Source organism: Erithacus rubecula, assembly GCF_903797595.1.
Source record: "Erithacus rubecula genome assembly, contig: SUPER_33_unloc_1, whole genome shotgun sequence".
In the NCBI taxonomy this organism is placed as follows: domain Eukaryota; kingdom Metazoa; phylum Chordata; class Aves; order Passeriformes; family Muscicapidae; genus Erithacus; species Erithacus rubecula.
The window spans coordinates 846,038-866,059 of NW_027636168.1; the positions used below are offsets into that span (position 1 = coordinate 846,038).

Here is a 20,022-nt window from a genome sequence, read left to right on the forward strand (position 1 = left end):
AGCGCTGGGAGTCCCCCTGGCTCCCCCCACCTCAGAAGGAGTTTAAAAAAAACGTTTTAAAACCAGAGTTGAGCTTGTAGGAGAGGGGGCGACAGAGGCCTGAGCCTGTCCTGGTGCTCGGAGTCATCCAGGACCGGGTGGGAGGCGTGCAGCCCACGTCACCTCACCAATGTCCAACTCCAACACGGTGTCGCTCAGTACCAGCAAGAAGAAATACAGAATAAAACCAGTGTTAAAAAACTCCATTAAAAGGTTTGTGATGCTCAAAATGGGGCCTTTTTGCTCTGTCCCAGGCGGTCAGGAAGCAGGAAGGACTTGGTGGGAGCTGCTCCCCCTGCCCGCTCCCAAAGCTTTGGTCTGGTTTATTGAGTTTTTGAGGAATTCTCCCCCCTCACCCTGTGCTCCGACCCAAGCAGCCCCCACTGTCCCCAGGCACCCCTGGGAGTCCTCCTGCACCTCCTGCCTGGCAGGGGCTCTGGGGAAGCAGGGGCTGGTTTCCCCCATCTCCCTGCTGCCCCCCGTCAGTGCCAGCCCATCCACGCCCTCAGAGGGGGAGCGGAGCGTGGCTGGCTGCCAAACCCAGCTGATGCCTGTCATTGCAGTGCCCAGGTTCCCGGCTCCGGCCCTGCACAGGGAGCATCAGAACCTGTGCACCAGCGCCTCGCGCTCCCGGCGCCGCAGCTCCTCCTTGTAACAGCACGAACAGAAATTCCCGGTCTCGGGGTGTCCGTAAAAGCTGCAGTTGGGCTGTTTGCACTTGGTCTGCTGGATGCTGTAGAGGGCTTGGCTCCTCATTTTCTCCACTGCCGCTGCTCTGTCCTGCTCGAGGAGCTCGCGGCAGCCGTTGCTGTGCGGGGGGAGGCAGCCGGAGCCCCTGCCCTCGGCAGGGAAGGGCGGCTGCCCCTCCACGTCTGGGGGGGAGCAGCAGCCCAGCGGGGCAGGGCAGGGGCCGGCCCGGCCCGGGTGGTGCCGGGGCAGGGTGGCGTAGGGGGGGAGGCTCCCGCAGGGCCCCCCCGCCAGCTGCCGCCGGCCCTCGGGGCACCCGGGCGGGTGCAGCCCCTCCGCGCTGCCCACGGAGGGCCTGGGGAAGGTGAAAACGCCGGAATAGCCGGGAAAAGCGGCGATTTTGGCAGCCAGGGCCGGCTCCGGGGGCTGGGCGGGGTAGGCGGGGGGCGGCTGGGCGAAGGAGGGGCTCGGCGGGGCCTCCTCGCCGCGCTGGGCGCCCACCTCCCCCTCCGGCCTCCGGGCCGGGCCAGCGCTGCCCAGCGCCTTCTTCTCCGCCTCCTTCTGCCTCTGCTCGGCGTGGAAACGCTCCTCGGCGTCCAGCAGGTACCGGTGGATCATCTCCTCCTGGAACTGGTGCCGGGAGCTGGTCTTGAGGTGGCTGGCGAGGATGAACTTGCGCTCGCCCTGCATGGCGGCGCGCAGGATGCTCAGGCTCAGCCGCACGTCGCTGCTGTACTTGCCGGGATCCGGCGCCTTCTCCGCTCTGCCCGCGCCCGCTCTCTCTGTGGGGGCTGCCTCTCCCGGGGAACATTCCTCCTTGCTGTCTTTCCGTGCTTTCAGGGATCCTTTCTTCTTCTTCTCCAGGGTGTCTCCCTGCCCGTTGCTCACGCCGCCCTTCATGGCTTTGCTGTGCATCAGGCCCCCCATGTTCTTTTTTAGTTTGCTGCCCAGAGTCTTCCCGAAGCTTCCCAGCTTGTTGGCTACCGAGTCTGCCCGTTTTTTGTCCTTGTCCCGCTCCTTCTTTGGTTTCTCGCGGTCCTTGCCTGCCCTGCTGCCCCCGTTGCTGGCAGAGCTGCTGCACACCGACTCCTTGTCCGACTCGCCCGACTCGGCTGCCGAGCGAGCGTCATCGCCCGCGGAGGCCGTGGGGGATTCTGGCTGAGCCAGGGGCGCCTGGGGAGCAAGGGAAAACAAACGTCAAAGTCTAGAAACTCCTCAGGTTAGGATTTTCAGGTGGAAGGTGAAGCAAGGGAGGTGGTGCTGCTGGGAACACGGAGGGGACAGCGTCCGGACACACCCAGGGAGGCGTGTCCCCAGTGCATCCCGAACATCCCTAAACATCCCCCAAATAACCTGAGATATCCCAGATCTTATGATTCATTCTGTGGCTCCATGATACCTCCACTTGCTCGAGGTTTCAGGTGCAAAGCCAGGGAAGAGAGGGGTGAGACTTGTCCCAGTCTTGAGGCAGCCATAAGCCAACAGCTCCCATTTGTTTGGAGCGTGGGGCATCCCTGAGGGGCATGGAAAGCTCTAGGGAAAAGGTGCCCACCCACAAAACGAGTCACCTCCCTGCTCTCAGAGCAGATCAGCCACAATTCCTGTGGGCACAGAACCTCACATGGGGCAGAGCGCCCAGGAAAGGCCCTACACGAGCTTCCCTGGAGAGAGGAGGGCTGAATAATTCATAGGTAAAGCAGCTGTCCCCGGTGCCTTTACCTGTGTGTCACAAGGCAAGGTGATCCAGCGGACATTCATGTAGCTGTGCAGCAGGTGCAGCTTGGCCTCCAGCGACAGCGTCACGCTGGGATCAGAGCGGAGTAAAACCACACGTTAGAGCCACTTCCATTTTCCATTATCTCCCCCCATATTTACATGGTTCCATGTGTCATGTATTTAAATGGCTGTTTCCCTACAGCAGGCCCAGTGGCACAAAAGGGGCAATTATGCAGCTTTCTTCTCAATGAAAACCCAAAAGGAGAAATCAGATTCCTCTGTGTCAGACCCAAAATGCTTCTGCCTCAGCCACAGGAACTGCTGGGACCAAACCACGGTGAGACCTGCCCAAAGTCTCACCCAAACCAGGCATGATCTGGTGGCCGCCACCCTCCCTGTTTTGTGCAACTCCTGCTGCTGCTGGTGTCTCGAACTACGCCCAGCCCAGAGATCCAGGGTCTGGAGCATCATCTCCTCACTACGTGTGAACGAAGCTCATGAGATGTCACAGCCCCACCCAAATCACATCAAAATGAAGGGAAATGAAGGAAAAGCTGCTCCATCCCCATGAACAGTGTCATTCCCTGGGCACAGCTTTCATCCAGCACAAGAAATCCCAGCAGGGGTCAGGACTGACCCCTTGACCCGTGACCTCTCTGAAGATCAGCCAGGCCTCCCGTGAGCCAAACCTGGGTCACCTGCACATCACCAACCTGGCCAGCTTGACGTTGTCACTGTCGTCCTTCCCCCACTGCCACTCCTTGCCGGGATCCACGGCGAAGTGCACGGGGAGCAGCTTGTGCTCAGAGTCTGTCAGGGGGATCACAGCTGCTGGCACAGAAACGTCACATTTACAGCCCGAAAGGACAAACACTCCACGCCTGGAGCTAGCTCTGAGCCCCCTGCAGGAGCATCGTCCCCTCTGTGGGAAGGGCCTGACTGCAGATCCCACTGACTGCCAGCACCCAGGATCAGGGAATTGTCAGAGCACCATGGAATGCCCCATGGCCCTCACAGCAGAGTTTCTTCACAATACCCCACCTAACTCTGCCCGGTGTCAGTGGAAGCCATTCCCCTCGTCTTGCCACTCCAGGCCCTTGTCCCAAGTCTCTCTGCAGCTCCTGGAGCCCCTTCAGGACCCTCCAAGGTCAGGACTCTGTTGGTTTTCTGGGCTGACATGCATAGTGACGGGTCCTGGCCAGTTTTCCTCCCCAGCACTCCCAAATCTTCCTCCTCAGTGCTTTGTTCACCCGAATCTCATCACCCACCTTGATCCTTTGTGTTTTCCTTCTGCTCCATGGAGACCAGGGCAGAAAAATGGGCTTGGTCATAAGCCAGAACCAATGGAGACCGGTGGCATTTGTTGGCTGGGACTTCCAGAGGCAGATAGATCCCTCCAAAGGGAATTGGGGCAAAAGCTGGGAAGAAGCAAGAGCGGTTAGTTCTGGTCACAGGTTCAAGAGTTCAGAGTTGTTTGTGCTGCAACTGCTCCAGAATGAGCTGTTTGCCTCAGCTGAGGGCTTACCTGCAATTATCTGTCTTTTCAGGGGACATTAAACAAAACCACAACCCAAAATAGATGTTTATTTTACACCAGGAGGATTTAAAATGTAGAATGAACTGGTATTTTCTATAAAAAGCCCTCCTCTTCACTCCCCCGCAGACAAACTTTGCCCCCAGAACGATGGAAATGGATTCACCTTCTCAGACAGGAAACTGAAGCTGATGGTAGAAAATCTGCCACCCAGGGAACGGAGTTTCCCATCTCTAGGTGTGTGTATAGGGGCAAAAGAGGTGGAAAAAGAAAAAAACCTCATGTGGATGCCCTCGAAGCAGCAGAAATCGGGTGGGGAGCCAAGCCTGGCCCTGTGGGCTTTACCTGCAGTAATTTTCCCCCCTGTGCCATTCCCAATTCCAGGTCCAGCCTTGAGGGCAAAGAGGCCTCATGAAAATCAGGGTAGAAAGGAAAGGTGGAAAGGTGAGAGGAGGGGCTTTGGGAAGAGAGGCAGGTCTCACCCTCGCCGCCCGAGTCCCGCAGCATGGTGTCTGCCACCACCACGATGGGTCTCCTCAGCACGTGGGCCAGCACAAAGACATGGAACTCCTCCAGGCTCTCGTACACTGGCTCCTCGGAGCTCTCCACCCTTGGGGACAGGAGAAAGGGTGCATCCCCTGGATATTCAACTGCTTGCTTTGTAGCACCAGGAGGAGGTTTCACAGTCAGCCACCAAGAGGTGGCTAAGGCTGATCTCAGCACTAATCTGAGGATTTCAGTGTGGACTCCCAAAATGTCCTGCTCCAAGACAAGGGTTCGTGCCCAAGGGACACCCAGCTGCTGCCTGGCATTGCTAAGGAGCTGGACATCTGTGGCAGGGAAGTGTCCTTGAAAAAATGGCCAAAACTCCCAGCTCTGTGTTATTCTCCCATTTCAGAGCAAGCAACACAAGGAAACGATTTATTCGCTGCTCAGTCCATCTGCTACCCCACAGAAGAGGTTGTGCAGCACCAAAATCCTTTCCAGGATGCTCCATCTGCCTTATGTTTCCTTGGAATCCTTCATCCTTCCCCTAAACCCCCAGGAGACAGACAGACCAAACCCCAGGAGACAGACAGACAGACCAGCATAGGCCCTGTGCTGTGCCCTGGAGCACAGAGAGCTGTGCCCTGAGGTTGATGCTCCCTGCTCTCCCCTGGGTGTCCCCTGCCCTCCCCTGGGTGTCCCCTGCCCTCCCCTGCTCTCCCCTGCCCTCCCTGCCCGTACCCGCCGCAGTTGCCGCCGTTGGTGCCGTAGTGCACTCGGGGCTCACTGGACGCCAGCTTGATCAGCTCATTCCACTCCTTCTGCCACTCCTCCTCCGTGTAAACCAGGCCGGACTGAAAAATGGCAAAGGGAAACCAAAATCCCCCAAGTGAAGCTCTTCCAGTCACTTTATACCCACAGCAGAACTTTTCTCTATGGGTTTAAGCAAAAACAATCAACACACTTTGCACCACGTCCTCAAAAGTGCTTCCCAATACTCATCCAAACTTCCCCTCTCAATTTAAATCCATTCCCCCTGTCCTGTCATTTGCCCCAACACCCTTTCATTTTCCTGCAGCTCTGACTGCAGAACACCCCTGACCACAGCACAGGAGGGAGCTGCCCAGAATTCCAGACCTGACAGGAAGCACCTCCCAAACCCTGGGATGTTTTCCCTGGGCAAAGAGCGCCCGAACCAGCATCCAGTGGCTCCCACCTCCTTGTTCTGCTGCGTCTGCTGCCAGCGCCACCTGCGCCTCAGCGCCTCCCGCTCGGCGCCCCTGTCCATCAGCGTGTGCAGCGACTTCCGCAGCACCAGGTCCCGGTCGTGGAAGCCCCACATCCCTGCAGGGACAAGGAACGGCCCGCAAGGTCAGGAGGGGCTCCTGTCCCTCCCTGACCCACGGAGCTCCCGGCACAGGGAAGGGAAGGGGCTGCTCCATCATCCCACGTTTCCTTCAGGAATCCAGGGACACTTGCCAGACAGAGGGGGAGAAGGATTTGAGAAGCACACAGGCTGCTGGCAGCCCCTTCCCTTCCAGCCACCCCAGTCCCTCTGTGTCCTTCCAGCCACCCCAGTCCCGCTGGGCCCTTCCAGCCACCCCAGTCCCACTGATCCCTTCCAGACACCCCAGTCCCGCTGACTCTGAGCTCTGTGGCTGCTCCTGCACACCAACAGCAGCATCCCGGCTTCCCGCCAGGCTGGGGGTCCTGCTCCCAAAGGGGGATCCTGGCTCTTGCTCCTGTTTCCCTGTGGACTGAGCCAAGCCTTACCCAGGGAGGCAGCGTGGAGCAGGCAATTCCCATCGCCAGTGGTGGCCAGGGGCAGCAGGCGCTGGCAGCTCGGATCCACCGTCACCCACCAGTTGAGACGCCCTGGGGAGATTGGGGAGACTGGGGAGAGCGTGGCACAGCAGGGGATGGGGGAGCCTGGGGGCACCACGGGGCTCAGCCCTCCTGAAACCACAGCCAAAAACAGCTCAGCAAGTGCAGGAGAGCCTGGGCAGCAGGGAATGGACAGACCTGCCCAAGGCTGGGGGAAGAGTCAGGACAGTGACAAGGCAACAAAAAGACCGGAGCTGTAAAACTCCCCAGGGATGCCACAAAAAGCCCGGGCTGAATTTGGGGTCACACAAATCAGGGCTGCAGCTGGGACTTCTACCTAGACCAGTTCTCCTCTATCTGCTTTTCCCCACATCCCTTATTTCCCTCCTCACAGCCCATCAGGCTGAAAATCCCTCCAGGAACACTCAGCACAAACAACTTCTCCAGGGAAAAACAGCCTTTTGCTGCTTTTTGGAACCAAATTCCTCTGGTTTCAACTCTCTCATGGCTGGGTTTCCCTGCTCACTGCTTTTTAGGCAGAATACTCCAGGATTTCTGCTGATCCCAGCAGCTTTCCTGCTGCAAATGCAAAACGACAGCACTTTAGGCCGGGAGTATTGGGCCACTGTGGTGATTCAAGTCAAGAGCAGCTAAAAATACAAGGTAGGAAAAAATGTCCAGTGAGCCCAGTGTGGCTGGAGAGTCAGCCCTTCCCAAGGGAGCAAAGCTGGGCTGGCCAGGACTCTGAACCCTCTGGCCATTTCTCACTCTGCCCTCAACATCCCTCCTTAGCTGCCACATTTTCCAGGAGTTTTGGATCCAGTGCAACAGGCAGGCTTTTGGCTGGATGAGGCTGTTTAGGCTTCCAAGTTGCATTTAAATTGCTCCTGCAGGAACTCAGCCCTTTCCCATCGTTTCCAAAGAGTCTCTCCTTCCTCTGGAGCACAATCCCTACCAGGGACCCCAGTACAAAGACATTGGATTGCTGGAAATGCTTTGTACAACCTCAGGGAGAGCAGCTGGAGAGGAACTAAAGGCAGAAAGCAGGGGTTAAAACATCCCAAACCACTCGAAAACAAAAAGTTGAGTTGAGTGTGACACAGGCAGGTTGTTCCTGTCCCCAGCACAATGGCCCTGCACGGAGAGGCTGCTGCTCCCTGACTGCAGCTCCTGGCACGGGAGCCTGCCCAAGTGGCCCAGGGCCAGGGCAGCCCACACAGCGCTGCCAGGAGCTGTCCCACTGCTGCTGGGGCAGCCCCGAGCTCCTTCCCCTCATTCCCGCGGGAATGATGCTCCTTTCCAGCACTCTGCACGTCCGCTTGGTGCTTCCGAGCTTGTGCAACCTCTGCCCGAGTCAGATGTGAGAGGACACACCTTGGGGAGGTATTTGTGTGCCCAAGTGTTTGCACTGGTTCCAGTTACGCAAGGGAAGTTCCAAAGGAGCCGCACGCCCAACCCTGCTCCCAGTGCTCTGCTCCCAGTGCTCTGCTCCCCCCTCCCAGTGCTCTGCTCCCAGTGCTCTGCTCCCCCCCTCCCAGTGCTCTGCTCCCCCCTCCCAGTGCTCTGCTCCCAGTGCTCTGCTCCCCCCTCCCAGTGCTCTGCTCCCAGTGCTCTGCTCCCCCCTCCCAGTGCTCTGCTCCCAGTGCTCTGCTCCCCCTCCCAGCGCTCTGCTCCCAGTGCTCTGCTCCCAGTGCTCTGCTCCCTGCTCCCAGTGCTCTGCTCCCTGCTCCCAGTGCTCTGCTCCCAGTGCTCTGCTCTGTGCTGCCAGTGCTCTGCTCCCAGTGCTCTGCTCCCAGTGCTCTGCTCCCTGCTCCCAGTGCTCTGCTCCCAGTGCTTTGCTCCCTCCTCCCAGTGCTCTGCTCCCCATCCCAGTGTGCAGAAATGCCAAGAGGCTGCCCAGGAGTGTTGAAAACAACACATTTCCTTGTGTGTGGCTATTACGAGCTAAGAGCCCCTAAGAGCTCTGCAGGGAATCAAATGGATTTAGGAGCCCGAGGGATCTTCCCAGAATGGCCATGGTGGCAGCAGATCTTCTGCCCACAGGAGAAGTCCAGTGGCATCCAGAGGCTCCCTGTGCATCCAGCTCCGTGACCCTGCGTTATCCCACGGGACACCTGCCTGTCCCCAGAGGCTGCCTGGGGAAATCCCAGTGCATCTTCCTGCAGGAGCCACCTGCACAGGCCATGGCAATGGGAAGGAAAGGATGGCTCCACCCAGCCTGAAGGGAGGATTGCCTCATCCAAACATGAATGGCTCCCCTAAGGCTACTGGGAATGGGAACCTGCTCCTGCTGCTGACACAGGGAGTGTCCCAGGGACTGCTCCTGGGATCCAACACGGACACAGACACTGCTGGCCACCCTTTGGGGCAACCAGACCTCTGAATACATGGGGAAGAGGATCATGGGGAAGAGGATCTGAACATTTATTCGGCAATAAAATATCTCCTTAATCCCCTAAGGATGGTGTATCCTAAATTAATAACGGGAGTCTCTGTAGATCCCAGTACCATGCTCAAAACCCTACTTGCAATCCAGCTTGGAATATTTCATAGCTGCACTACAGCCCTTTGTTACAGACAAAACACTCATTTATAACAACCCACAGACACTCAAGTCTCTAAAAGGCATTTTCTAAAACTCTGAATTTCTAAATTCCTTCCTGTTAACGGCATCTCAGCACACCTGGAAGCGCCCCCAGCGCACAGTGAAGCAGCCAGCAAGCCCCAGCCCCGCACCCCATTAGTGTTGGGACACAGGAACCCAAGCCCTGGCTCCAGGGGGACGAGATCTGGGGTTTATCTGCACCAGAGCCAGCAGCTCTGCTGTCACCGCACAGCGCCGCCGTGTAACGGGATCACGGGGATCAGGTGCTCATTCCCAAAACATGAGAATATTTCTTACAGCAACTCCTGAGCAGCACAGGCAGACACTGGGCCCTCAGAGTGCCTGGTATCCCTATGGATAACGTGTTTTCTGCTATGTGCAGCACCTCAGAAACAGGGGGAGGGTGCAAACCCTCCTGAGATCCCTCACATGTCCTGCACCTTCCTGGTGCCAGGGATGAGGTTTTTCCCTGCCAGCATGGATGTCCCCTCATTCCCTAATTTACAGATCCCCTCACAGCTCCTCTGGAACCTGATGGAAAGCAAACCTGAGGTTCCTCTCCAGGCACCCAGCAGGCGCTGGAGCAGCAGCATCGATCTCCAGGGTCTGTAATCAATGCAGAATGTTACAGGATGTGTTACACAGGAATTCCCCCTTCCCTGTCTCTCCACAGGACAGGCAGGATGGAGCATTGGGGTGCTCCAGGGGTGAGACAATGCCAGTTTTGGGGGTGTTCCAATGCCAGTTTTGGGGTGTTTTCCCTCTCAACTGTGCACAGCGATAACACACTCAGTTTCCATGGGTGAAGGGAAGTGGTTCCTACTCAGCCCTTGCAGCAGGCCACAAAAACGACGGAAGGATTCCCTGTTGGATGCGCATCCATGTGCTATCCCAGGGTGTCACTGCCCACGGCAGGGTCCAGCACTCACCAGCCTGCTCCAGTGCCACCAGCATGGACTGCTCGATGAGGTCGCGCTCGATGAAGCTGCGGAAATCCTCGGTGTACACAGTGAGGTCAGGCAGCTGGAAGGTGCAGATGGGCATCTCCAGCAGGTGCTCGCTGCTGCTGCCATTGCTGGACACGTGGGAACGGGCCAGGGACACGATGGTGGAGCTGGCATGGGAGATGCCTCGGGACAGGCGCTTCTCTGGGGGAGAGCAAACGGCAAAGTGGGGCAGGAGCAGCAAACCCCGAGCAGCCGGCTCCGAGCTGCGGCAGCGGGGCGGCACGGGAGGCTGGAGCGGCGCCGGCTCTGGCACTGACCCTGCACCACGTCGTCCTGGCGCTGCAGCGGGGGCCGCGCCGGCCGCGCCAGCTCGGGGGGCCGCGCCCCGAGGGGCTGTGCTCCGTGGGGCTGTGCTCCGTGGGGCTGTGCTCCGAGGGGCTCGGGGGGCTGTGCTCCGTGGGGCTCACCCGGTGCCCTGTGGGGCTCACCCGGGGCTGGCGGGAGGCTCCCCGCGTGCACCTGCCGCAGCTGCTCGAAGTCGCTCAGCGCCGCGCTCAGGTCCCAGTTCTTGCCTGCACGGGAAGGGAGCAGCATTTCCCAAATATCACTGTGGGAAACTGTCTCAGCCCCCACCTCCCTCGCCCTCTTCCAGCCCTTCTTCCTCCCAGCTCCCCATCAGCCACCCCCTAACTTCCCTCACTGCTCCCCGTTTTCCATTCCCTCCTCCCAGCTCCCCATCAGCCACCCCGCTGCTCCCAGCTCTGCACACCTTCCAGCAGGTCCCTGGCCAGCCCCGGCTCTGCCCCCGTAGAGCGAACAAAATCCGACAGGACGATGTCCATAGCCGAGGCCGGGCGGGGTCAGCAGCGCCGCTCCTCGGCATCAATCTGGGAAGGACACCAGAGCACGGGCTGCTCACGCCACAGGAACGAGCTGAGGGCACCTGAGCCTGCCCCGACCGCCGCCTCACGCCCCAGAGCTGGCACAACACCCCCCACTGTGCTGGAAACAACAACGGGCATTTCCCTGCAAAATTCACAAACTAAACCCATTCTCATCTCAAAGGTGGTGGAGCTTTTCTTTCCAAATTAGGAATAAGGATCCAGGAATAAATTACATAATCAATGAATATTTGGGAGCAATGAAAAAGCAGAAAGTTTCTCTTGTACATTTATAGGGAGCAAATCCCTGACCCCATCCCACTTCAAGCACCCCAGCTGTGAGGCAAGGAAAGGGAAGTAAGGACAAAATGCTAGATTTAGGAGATGTGTCCAAAGGAAAATACATTTTTAAAAGACCCTTTCAGACAAAAAAACCAAACCAAACCAAACAAAACAACCCCAATTGCTCTGGCAGACAAAATCAATGTCCACACAGAGTCCCTTTCTACTCCTGAGCCCCTCGCCAGGCTCCTTCAGCTCCAGAGCTCCTTCCCAGAGGGGAACAAAACCACAGATCTAGTCCATAAATCTGGATTTTGTCAGGTCCTGAGCCTTCGGAAGGCGTGTGCTCCTGCCATGCCTCCAAATCCTGATTTTCTGCATTCCTCGGGGCAGAGAGGGAAAGGAAGAGCAGCCCTGTCCGTGGGAGCCCAGATCAGCAAAGGGCTCCACGGAATCTGCTGGTCTGCAGTTACAGGCTGGGATAAAAATTCTGCCATCAAGAAACAGAAGATAATGGGCAAAGAATTTATGCCAAGCTGAAAATCTGGAAGTGGGAAATCTGGGAAGGCTGGGAGAGGGAGGTGCTGGTGTATCAGGTACAAGAGCAAATTTCAGGATTGTGTGGAACAAAACTGTTTTCCTGGTGCCTGGGAACTAAACTCTCTTTTTCAGGATTCTCCCTAAAGATGGGCAAAACCTCCCCTGGTGCCTTGAAATTATTTTTTTTTCCAAGATTATCCCTAAAGGTGAGTGAAATTCCCTTACAGCACAACTCCCCACGAGAACCTGTTACATCCAGTCTCTAACATGGAATGTCTTGGCTTTGCTGTATAGAAACCATTCCCACTGTTCACAATCCTGTCGTTATTTGTTCCTCCTCCCAGAAAAACTCTGTCTCCCTTCACTGCCGGAGCAAGTGGGAGCTGCGTGGAAGCAGCGATGCCAGAGCCCAGCACTCTGGGAGCAGGATCTGGCACTGATTCCTGCTCTTACTCCACCAATTCAGGGAACATCCCTAATTAGGAGCCGCACGTTTGGATCCTCTAATCCCTGGCAAGAGCTGCAGGAATGAGGAGCGGCCCCAGGACAAAACCGGCTGCGAAAATGGGTAAAACTTCCTTCAGGTGGGAGTGGAATTCCAAGGAAAATGAAAACTCAGCGCACACGGCGGAGCTCTGGGGAGGGAACAGGCAGCACATCCCACCCTCTGGTGCACGGCATTCCGAACTCCCACATGCACAAAAACGCCAGGGAAAACACAGAGGGAAAACTCTGGGTCCAACGAGGCGGTGACGGGTTGTTGGAGATTTACTGAGGGATCAGACGCAGAAATGTCCTCACCCCAGAGTTATTGATTATTTCCTTTCCCTGTGGAAGGGAAACGCTCTCTCCTCTTCCTTCCTTCCAGAACAGGTCAGAAATACGAGCCCAGGTAGGAAATCCACAACTGCAAATCCATCCCTCAGCAGTGCAGCAGGTGCTGAGTATCCCTCAAAGCCCCCGGGAGCACAGGGGGATGCAGCACGGCTGGGTGCGATCCCAAGGGAGTGCTCCTGGCACATCCCGAGCACAAATATGCAGAAAACTCATTTAGGACTAAGCCCTGCGATCCTGGCGATCCCAGCAGCTCTTTGCAGGTTTCCAGCAAATGTTTAACAAATATCCCCCCACACTCGCACAGGCCTGAGCACAGAACGCTCCTGTGGCAGCTCAGCCGTGCTGGGGTCGCTCCTCGCTCGGAGCAGGAGCTAGAGCTCGGTGCAAACAGCATTCCACGGTCACAGCCCCTGGGAACGAGCCAGAGCCCCATCCCAAGGGGATCCACCCAGCACTGACACCAACCTTCAGCCTCCCAGGCAGCAGACACTGCTCAGCCGTGCCCGTGGCAATGGGGCAAAGCTGGGCTTGCTCAATCCTGGCAGCCTGCAAATCCTTCCTAACGGGAATTCAGACCTTTAACATCAAACCTCCATCCTAAGAAAGGGGAAAGTCATAAAGCCCCCAGAGCCTCCTCTCTCCTGCTGCCTCTGACCTCTCCCTGGGCAACTCCAGTGGTCACACACCAGGTTTAGGAAGGGACATCCAGGTGGAGCATCCTGGCCCTGCCCTGCACAGGCAGCACTCTGCTCCCTGCCCATCATCACAGAACTCAGGAGACCCAGGGAGCAATCCAAGAGGACACAAGGTCCAAGAGCTCAGTGCCTCTCAGCTCCATCCTGGGGGGAAATCAACCATTGGGAACACTGAACTGGAGGAGCTCCCCTGAACCAACTGTGAAGCAGCAAAACTGGATCCATTCAAAGCTCCAGAATAGAATTTATGGGGCTTTAATTTCTGTATTTTATTAGTTTTCAATTGTACCAAACACACTGCAGAAACAGGAAACAATTCTCTTTGTTAGGGCCAAATCCTGACCCAAGGTCGGTCAGGACCGGTGACTTCTGTGTGTTTATAAAGCTACTTCCAGAAATATTTTAGGAGCAGCAAACTCTGACGTCTTTCCCCCGGATCTGCCACGTGATGTTTTGCTGAGGGCAGGAAGCAAGCTGGGAGCCAGGACTCCACTCACAGGGCTCTGCTCCCAGCCCAACCCCTCTGCCACATCCCTTCCCCACAGGCACACGGGGAACCCCAGGCCAGAGCTGCAGGAGAGGCAGGAGGTGCCCAAACCCAAAGGGAAATTTAATCCAGCCAGACCCACACGGATGTTTTTGCTCCCACCATTGGGGAGCTGCAGCAGTGGCAAACCAGCACATATCAAACCCCTAAACCCCAAATCCTATAAAACTCTGAAATCTGGCAGCACTCAGGGCTAAGCATGGGGGTCCCAAGGGGAAAGGCCATGCTGCGACACGCAGGTGGGAGCAGCTCCAACCCGAGCCCTCCCAGAATAACAATGACAAAAATGAGCTTCTCCGTGAGCTTTGATGAGCGTGCCCTGATGCTCCTGAAGGTTTCTGGCCTTCTCCTGCTCCCCAGAACAGGGGGCAGCCTGTGTGCCACCCCACAGCCCTGTCCTGGCCCAGCAGGTTACCTAACACTGCCAGCAGAGCTGCACACGGGGATTAACGCGCCCGTCCTGAGCTGACACCTGTGCTGTGCTCCCTGAGCTCCTGGGGCACACACAGAGACACCTGTGCTGTGCTCACTGAGCTCCTGGGGCACACACAGAGACACCTGTGCTGTGCTCACTGAGCTCCTGGGGCACAGAGACACCTGTGCTGTGCTCCCTGAGCTCCTGGGGCACAGAGACACCTGTGCTGTGCTCCCTGAGCTCCTGGGGCACAGAGACACCTGTGCTGTGCTCCCTGAGCTCCTGGGGCACAGAGACACCTGTGCTGTGCTCACTGAGCTCCTGGGGCACACACAGAGACACCTGTGCTGTGCTCCCTGAGCTCCTGGGGCACAGAGACACCTGTGCTGTGCTCCCTGAGCTCCTGGGGCACACACAGAGACACCTGTGCTGTGCTCACTGAGCTCCTGGGGCACACAGACACCTGTGCTGTGCTCCCTGAGCTCCTGGGGCACAGAGACACCTGGGGTACACACAGAGACACCTGTGCTGTGCTCCCTGAGCTCCTGGGGCACACAGAGACACCTGTGCTGTGCTTCCTGAGCTCCTGGGGCACACAGACACCTGTGCTGTGCTCCCTGAGCTCCTGGGGCACAGAGACACCTGTGCTGTGCTCCCTGAGCTCCTGGGGCACAGAGACACCTGGGGCACACACAGAGACACCTGTGCTGTGCTCACTGAGCTCCTGGGGCACAGAGACACCTGGGGCACACACAGAGACACCTGTGCTGTGCTCACTCTCCTGGGTGGGACACAGACCCCACAGCTCCCGCCTCTTCCAGCACGGGAACCAACCTGGCCCATCATCATCCTCACCATCATCAAAAACCAGTTACTCCTGATAGAACTGATGGTGCAGGACATCCTCGAGCTCATCAGCCCCTCAGCCCAAGGAGGGGTGCTGTGGGTGCAGAAGGAAGCCAATCTGAGAGGCAGGAGCAGGGATGTTTGGGAACAGAAGCTGTGGCGGTGCTGGATGTGGCTCTGTGGCTGCATCTCAGCGTGGTAGGAGCAGCTCTCCAAAATTTACCATTCTGGCAACAGCAGGAGCCTCTGGCAGAGTTTTAGCACAATCCAAAAAGACAGCGCATAATCCCTGCAAACAAACTTTTCCAGCAGGGAAAAGGGGCTCCTAAAACCACACTGTGCTCGGGAGTTGGAGTGGTTATAGAAATAATCCCATTTTTATAAAGCTTCAGTGCTTCAATGAACAGCTTTATCCTGTTTTTTCCAGAGCTTTTTTTTTCTCCAGCAGCTTCCCAGTGCTCCAGACACAGCTGGGCTCCTCCCAATACCCATCCTGAACCTTGGGCTGAAGAACCCAACAGATTGACACCTCCAAGACAGACAAAACCCCAACAAGTCTCCAACACAAACACAGCAGCTCCATCAAATCCAGCCTCTGTCCCACTATCATTATCCCTCCTGCTTATCAATTCCTCTTGCTCCCAAAATTACAGGATTCTGTAACGATGCACTCGGTTCTCTCAGTGCCAAGGAAATTCCCTTTGAGCCAAGTTCCCCTTACAGCAGGCCGTGCCTATTTCCAGCCTGCAGGAGCTGGGCCTGGCACAGGCTGTCCCTGCCTGTGTCCCGGGGGATGCTCCAAGTGTCCCTCTGCAATGAGGCCACGGCAGCTCCAGCACCAATTCTGCGCCTTTTCTCCCCAGAACGTTTCAGCCCAGTGCTCTGCCCGCAGGAAAACCCATTTTCAGTGGTTTGCAGGGAGGAGTTTAGGGTGTAACTCAGGACTATGAGAGCCGAGGGCCAGAGCATCTCCCAGCACTGCTCCACGGACAGAACAGCCACATCCCTGCACTGAGTGGCACAGTCACCACAAACACCAGCGGAAAACGAAATAAATTCCAACAGAAAACCGAACCAATGCTAAGGCACCAGGACGAGCAGAGTGCCAAATTTCACAGAGGGGCTGACAAGGGTCTCAAACCTGAAGCATCACAGGGATCCAGCTGTGTGTCCTGACAGCTGCCCCTTCAGACACATCCAACACTGCATCCACAAGTGGCCACGACATCCCCACTCCTGAAGTTTCTTTAGCACAAAACCATCTATAAGCAGCCTAAACATGACATTTCCCCAAAAAACGACTCAGCATGGACATGTGCCAGGTGAGGAAAAAAAAATCCCAGTGATTCAGAGTGAGGAATCCCGCTGGAAGTTTGGACTTTCCCGCTGCAGCAAGGCCTTTAGGAGCCCGGCGGGTTCCGCCTGGAGCCCTCCGCGTACCCGTTTGCGAGAGAAAAGCCGAGCTCCCGGTACCGCGAGACCCAACCCAACAGCGGGAGGCTCGGTGCCGGTTCGCGAGTGCCTCCAAGGCCTCGGGCCGTTTCCCTGGAGCTGGCCCGACACCCGGGAGAGGCTCAGCCACACCAGGGGCTCCCTGTCCGCACGGGCCGGGACTGAGCCCGGCCGGGGCAGCTCCGCTCTGCCCCGCTCGGCACGGAGCGACCCAAGGGAGCGGCAGCCCAGCGGGCACCCCGGCAAAGCAAGGACCGACACGACAGCTGCTCGGCGCCGCGCCGCCGGGACCGGGAAACGTCCCGCCCTGCCCCAGAGGCAGCCGGGGGGCCCGATCCCGGGAGCCCGAACCGCGGGTGAAGCCCCCGCCCGGCGGCTCAGCCCGGGCTGCGGCCGGGACCGAGCTGAGGGGGGACCCGCACCGCGGAACGGCCTCGGGACGCAGCCCAGCACCGCGCCCCGACACCCACACCGGCACCGAGCGCGGGCCCCGCGCCCCGACACCGGGACCCGCCCCCGCCGCCCCCTGAAGCCGCGCCATGACCCGAGGCCCGGCCCCGCCAAAACTTTCCGGAGGCCGAGCGGGGCCCGCCGTTACCTACGAGAGGCTCCATGGGCGGCGCGGCGCGGCCCGGAGCGGCCCCGGGCCCTCCCGCCGTCGTCGCCGCCGCTGAGGCCGTTCCCGGGGCGGGCGGGGGGGGGGGCGGAACGGAACGCGCCACCCGGAACGCGCCGCCACCCCCGTTCCCGCCCGGAACGCTTTGGCGGGCGCACGCGGCCGTGCCGGGATGGGCCAATGGGAGCGCAGGGCCGGGCCTGGCCCCGCCCCCCGGTGTGTGGGGAGCAGAGCGCCCCCTGGCGGCGGCACGGCTGAGGGGCCCCAGACCCCCTGAGGGAACTGAGACCCCCGTGAGGGAACTGAGAACCCGTGAGGAGCCCGGGACCCCCGAGGGTCTGATCCCCAGCATGGGGCTGGCCTGTGTGTGGTCAGTACCACTGCGTGGGGCTGAAATGCTGAGCTAGGAGGGTGAGGGGTCAGCACCCACTCCCTGAGCCTGACTCCCACTGGGAATCGCTTTCCTTGCTGTGGAAAGTTCCCTGTTCCTCCCCCACGGCACGGGAACAATGCTGAGTGGGGCAGCAACTGCAGGGCTGGTGGGATGGCCAGTCCCTTGGCTGAGTGCCCCACATTCCCTGTGCCCAGGGCCCCATATTCCCTGTCCAGAGCCCCACATTCCCATGCTGAGTGCTCCACATTCCCTGTGCTGTGGGTGCCCATGGAAGCACACCGTGCCCCAGTGCTGTGCAGCCCCGGGGGTCGGGTGCCCAGGGCAGGGGGCTGGTGATGCCACCAGCTGTGCCAGGATGTGCTGGGAAGCGCTGGCACAGCTCCCGTGCAGCCACTGCTGCTGTGTTTGCCCTCTGGTCCATCTCCCACTCAGCCTTCCTCTCTTCCTTTCTCCAGGTTTTCTCTGAGGAAAAACTCCAGCCCGGGGCTGGAGCAGTGGCCAGTGGGGGCCGGGGGCTGCTGGGGCTGGTGGCAAACAGGCCATGTCATGAGCACAGCTCAGCTGATCCCGATGTTGAATCCATTCTTTGTGTCCTGCCAGGAACCTGCCCTTGTTTGTGTCCTGCACAAAGGGATTGTTTGTGTGTCTGGGCAGGGAAATGTCCAGCACAGAAAGGACGGGCCCAGGGTTTGTCCCTGCTGGCTGCTCTGTTTGTTCACACAGCGGATCCTGCCCGATGTCTCTGGTGCCCAGCAAGGGGCTGGAGTGTCCCTGTGCTCCGGAGTGATGCCCGTGTTCCAGAGTGATCCCTGTGCTCCAGAGTGATCCCTGCCCATTCCATCTCACCCTGTTCCATCCTGCTTTTGCTGGAGCCATGGCGGGGATCAGCACAGTGTTAAATAGACATAAAATCCCATCTCATTCCTGACAGCTCCAGTTAGAAGCATTCCCAGACAGAGCTGAAGGGTTTTGCTGAGGATTGACCCCTGAGGAGCCAGGGGAAGCCTGGGTGCTGCTGGTCCCTCCAGAGCCACACGCAGGGCAAGGCCAAGGGGACAGGGACAACTGCCCCACACAGGACACCCCAGGCTGGGAGATGAACCTGGACCCCCCGAGCACGGTGAGTCACCCACATTTGCTGGGGGACATTGGGATCAGTTGGAAGAGGCCATAAAGAGGATCAGGGGTGGAGGGAGGGGGTAAGGATGGAGGAGCAGATGGTGCTGGAGGAGGCAGGCCGGGATTTTGCACGGAACTCATTTCACTAGTGAAGGCAGCGTCCATGGACGGGGCTGGGGACACAAGGTCCTGGCAGCTTAACTTGAGATCCACCCCTTGCTCTGGAGGTGACGTTCAAGGGCCTCGGTAGCAGATTGGGAAAGAGCTTTTCCTGCCTTGAACTCCACCTGACTTTCCCCCAAAGCCCTCTGGAGCAGTCAATGAACATTATGTGTCTCAGGGATGCCATTTCCAAAAGGATCCAGTTGGGCCTTTCAATGGTTATTTGGGTTTTTTTCTCCCCCTCTCTCTGTGAACAGGGGAAGCACAATTGCTTGTACAACAATAACAAGGTGAGGCAAAGCCCCTCGTGATTCCTTTTCTCCAAAGCTGAAGCTGCCAGCTTTTCAGGGAGCATTTTCCTGCAGAAATGCCCGTGACACAGGTGCTGTGTCCGTGGAAGAGCAGGAAGGTCGGGAGTTCCTGAGTCCCCCGGGAGGTGCTGGCTGCTGTCCCAGGCTCAGGCTGCCCTGGCCACTTCTCCTTGGAACCAGGAGGGAGAATCCATTGCTTTTGAAATAATGGGCACCAAATTCGATCCCTTAAAATAGCAGTGCCGTAATCCCGGGCAATCCTATTGCCTCCACTTAGGGACCGACATCCGTCCTCGTGCCGGGCCGGCGGTGACAGGCCAGGCCACTTATGGCTGAGGTTAAACCAGGGTTATCTACAGAAACTACACCGGAATTCATTCTTAAGGAAGCTTTACATTTAAAATTACGGCAAATGCAGAGGTCTTTTCCAGCCTCACCAATTCCATGGTTCCAACCACTCCCAGGACATGGAACTGCTCTCCTACCCCACCAGTCAGCCTGGGGGGAATGAAAAGTGTAACATTTCTGCAGAATAAAAGTTGTTTAAAATGTTTTAGCTGCAGACCACCAAGAAGCCTCAGAGATTTGGTTTGTGATACACTTCATTAAAATGGCACAAGGGATTTGTCTTCCCTAAGGACAAAGATGGATTTAAAGAGGAGATGACACCCTGGGTTTGCTTAGTTCACGAATAAAATCCAAAAGCATTTCCAAGGAAACTGGACAATAACTAAACCAGCTCTTTGCAGACATTAAATCATTTAACAATAAGGCCAGAAAACAATCAGATGCAATTAAACCCTGATTTTTTATTCAATTTGCCATTATTCTGGGTATGCTTTAGCCAGGAGCACCCATACACTCCTTAAGGCATCAGTTTGGATAGGAGAAACAAGATCAGGCAAGAAAAAAAAAAATGGAGTTGTATTTTTCTATGTAAATCTCTATTTAAACCATTCAAATTTTGGGGGTTTGTATAAAGATCCGTACATGTGCAAAACTCGCCAGCCTGCAGGAAAGAAGACGGGAGTGAAAAGTAAAATCTCGGCAGGAAACTGAAGGATTAAAGACACAAAGGTGTTCGTCA

At 57.5% G+C, this 20,022-nt stretch overlaps 1 protein-coding gene across 1 annotated transcript; it reads right to left on the minus strand.

The window, feature by feature from the left end:
* Positions 1–595: 595 nt before the first annotated feature.
* On the minus strand, positions 596–17,051 carry OTUD7B (OTU deubiquitinase 7B). The gene is given in 14 exon segments (XM_079329711.1): positions 596–768; positions 770–958; positions 961–1,899; positions 2,446–2,530; positions 3,156–3,270; positions 3,711–3,860; positions 4,459–4,586; positions 5,204–5,316; positions 5,679–5,806; positions 6,236–6,337; positions 9,821–10,039; positions 10,156–10,410; positions 10,608–10,725; positions 16,932–17,051. Coding segments are annotated over 13 exon segments (2,625 nt in total). The 5' UTR covers positions 10,681–10,725; positions 16,932–17,051; the 3' UTR covers positions 596–639.
* Between the last annotated feature and the right edge of the window lie 2,971 nt (positions 17,052–20,022).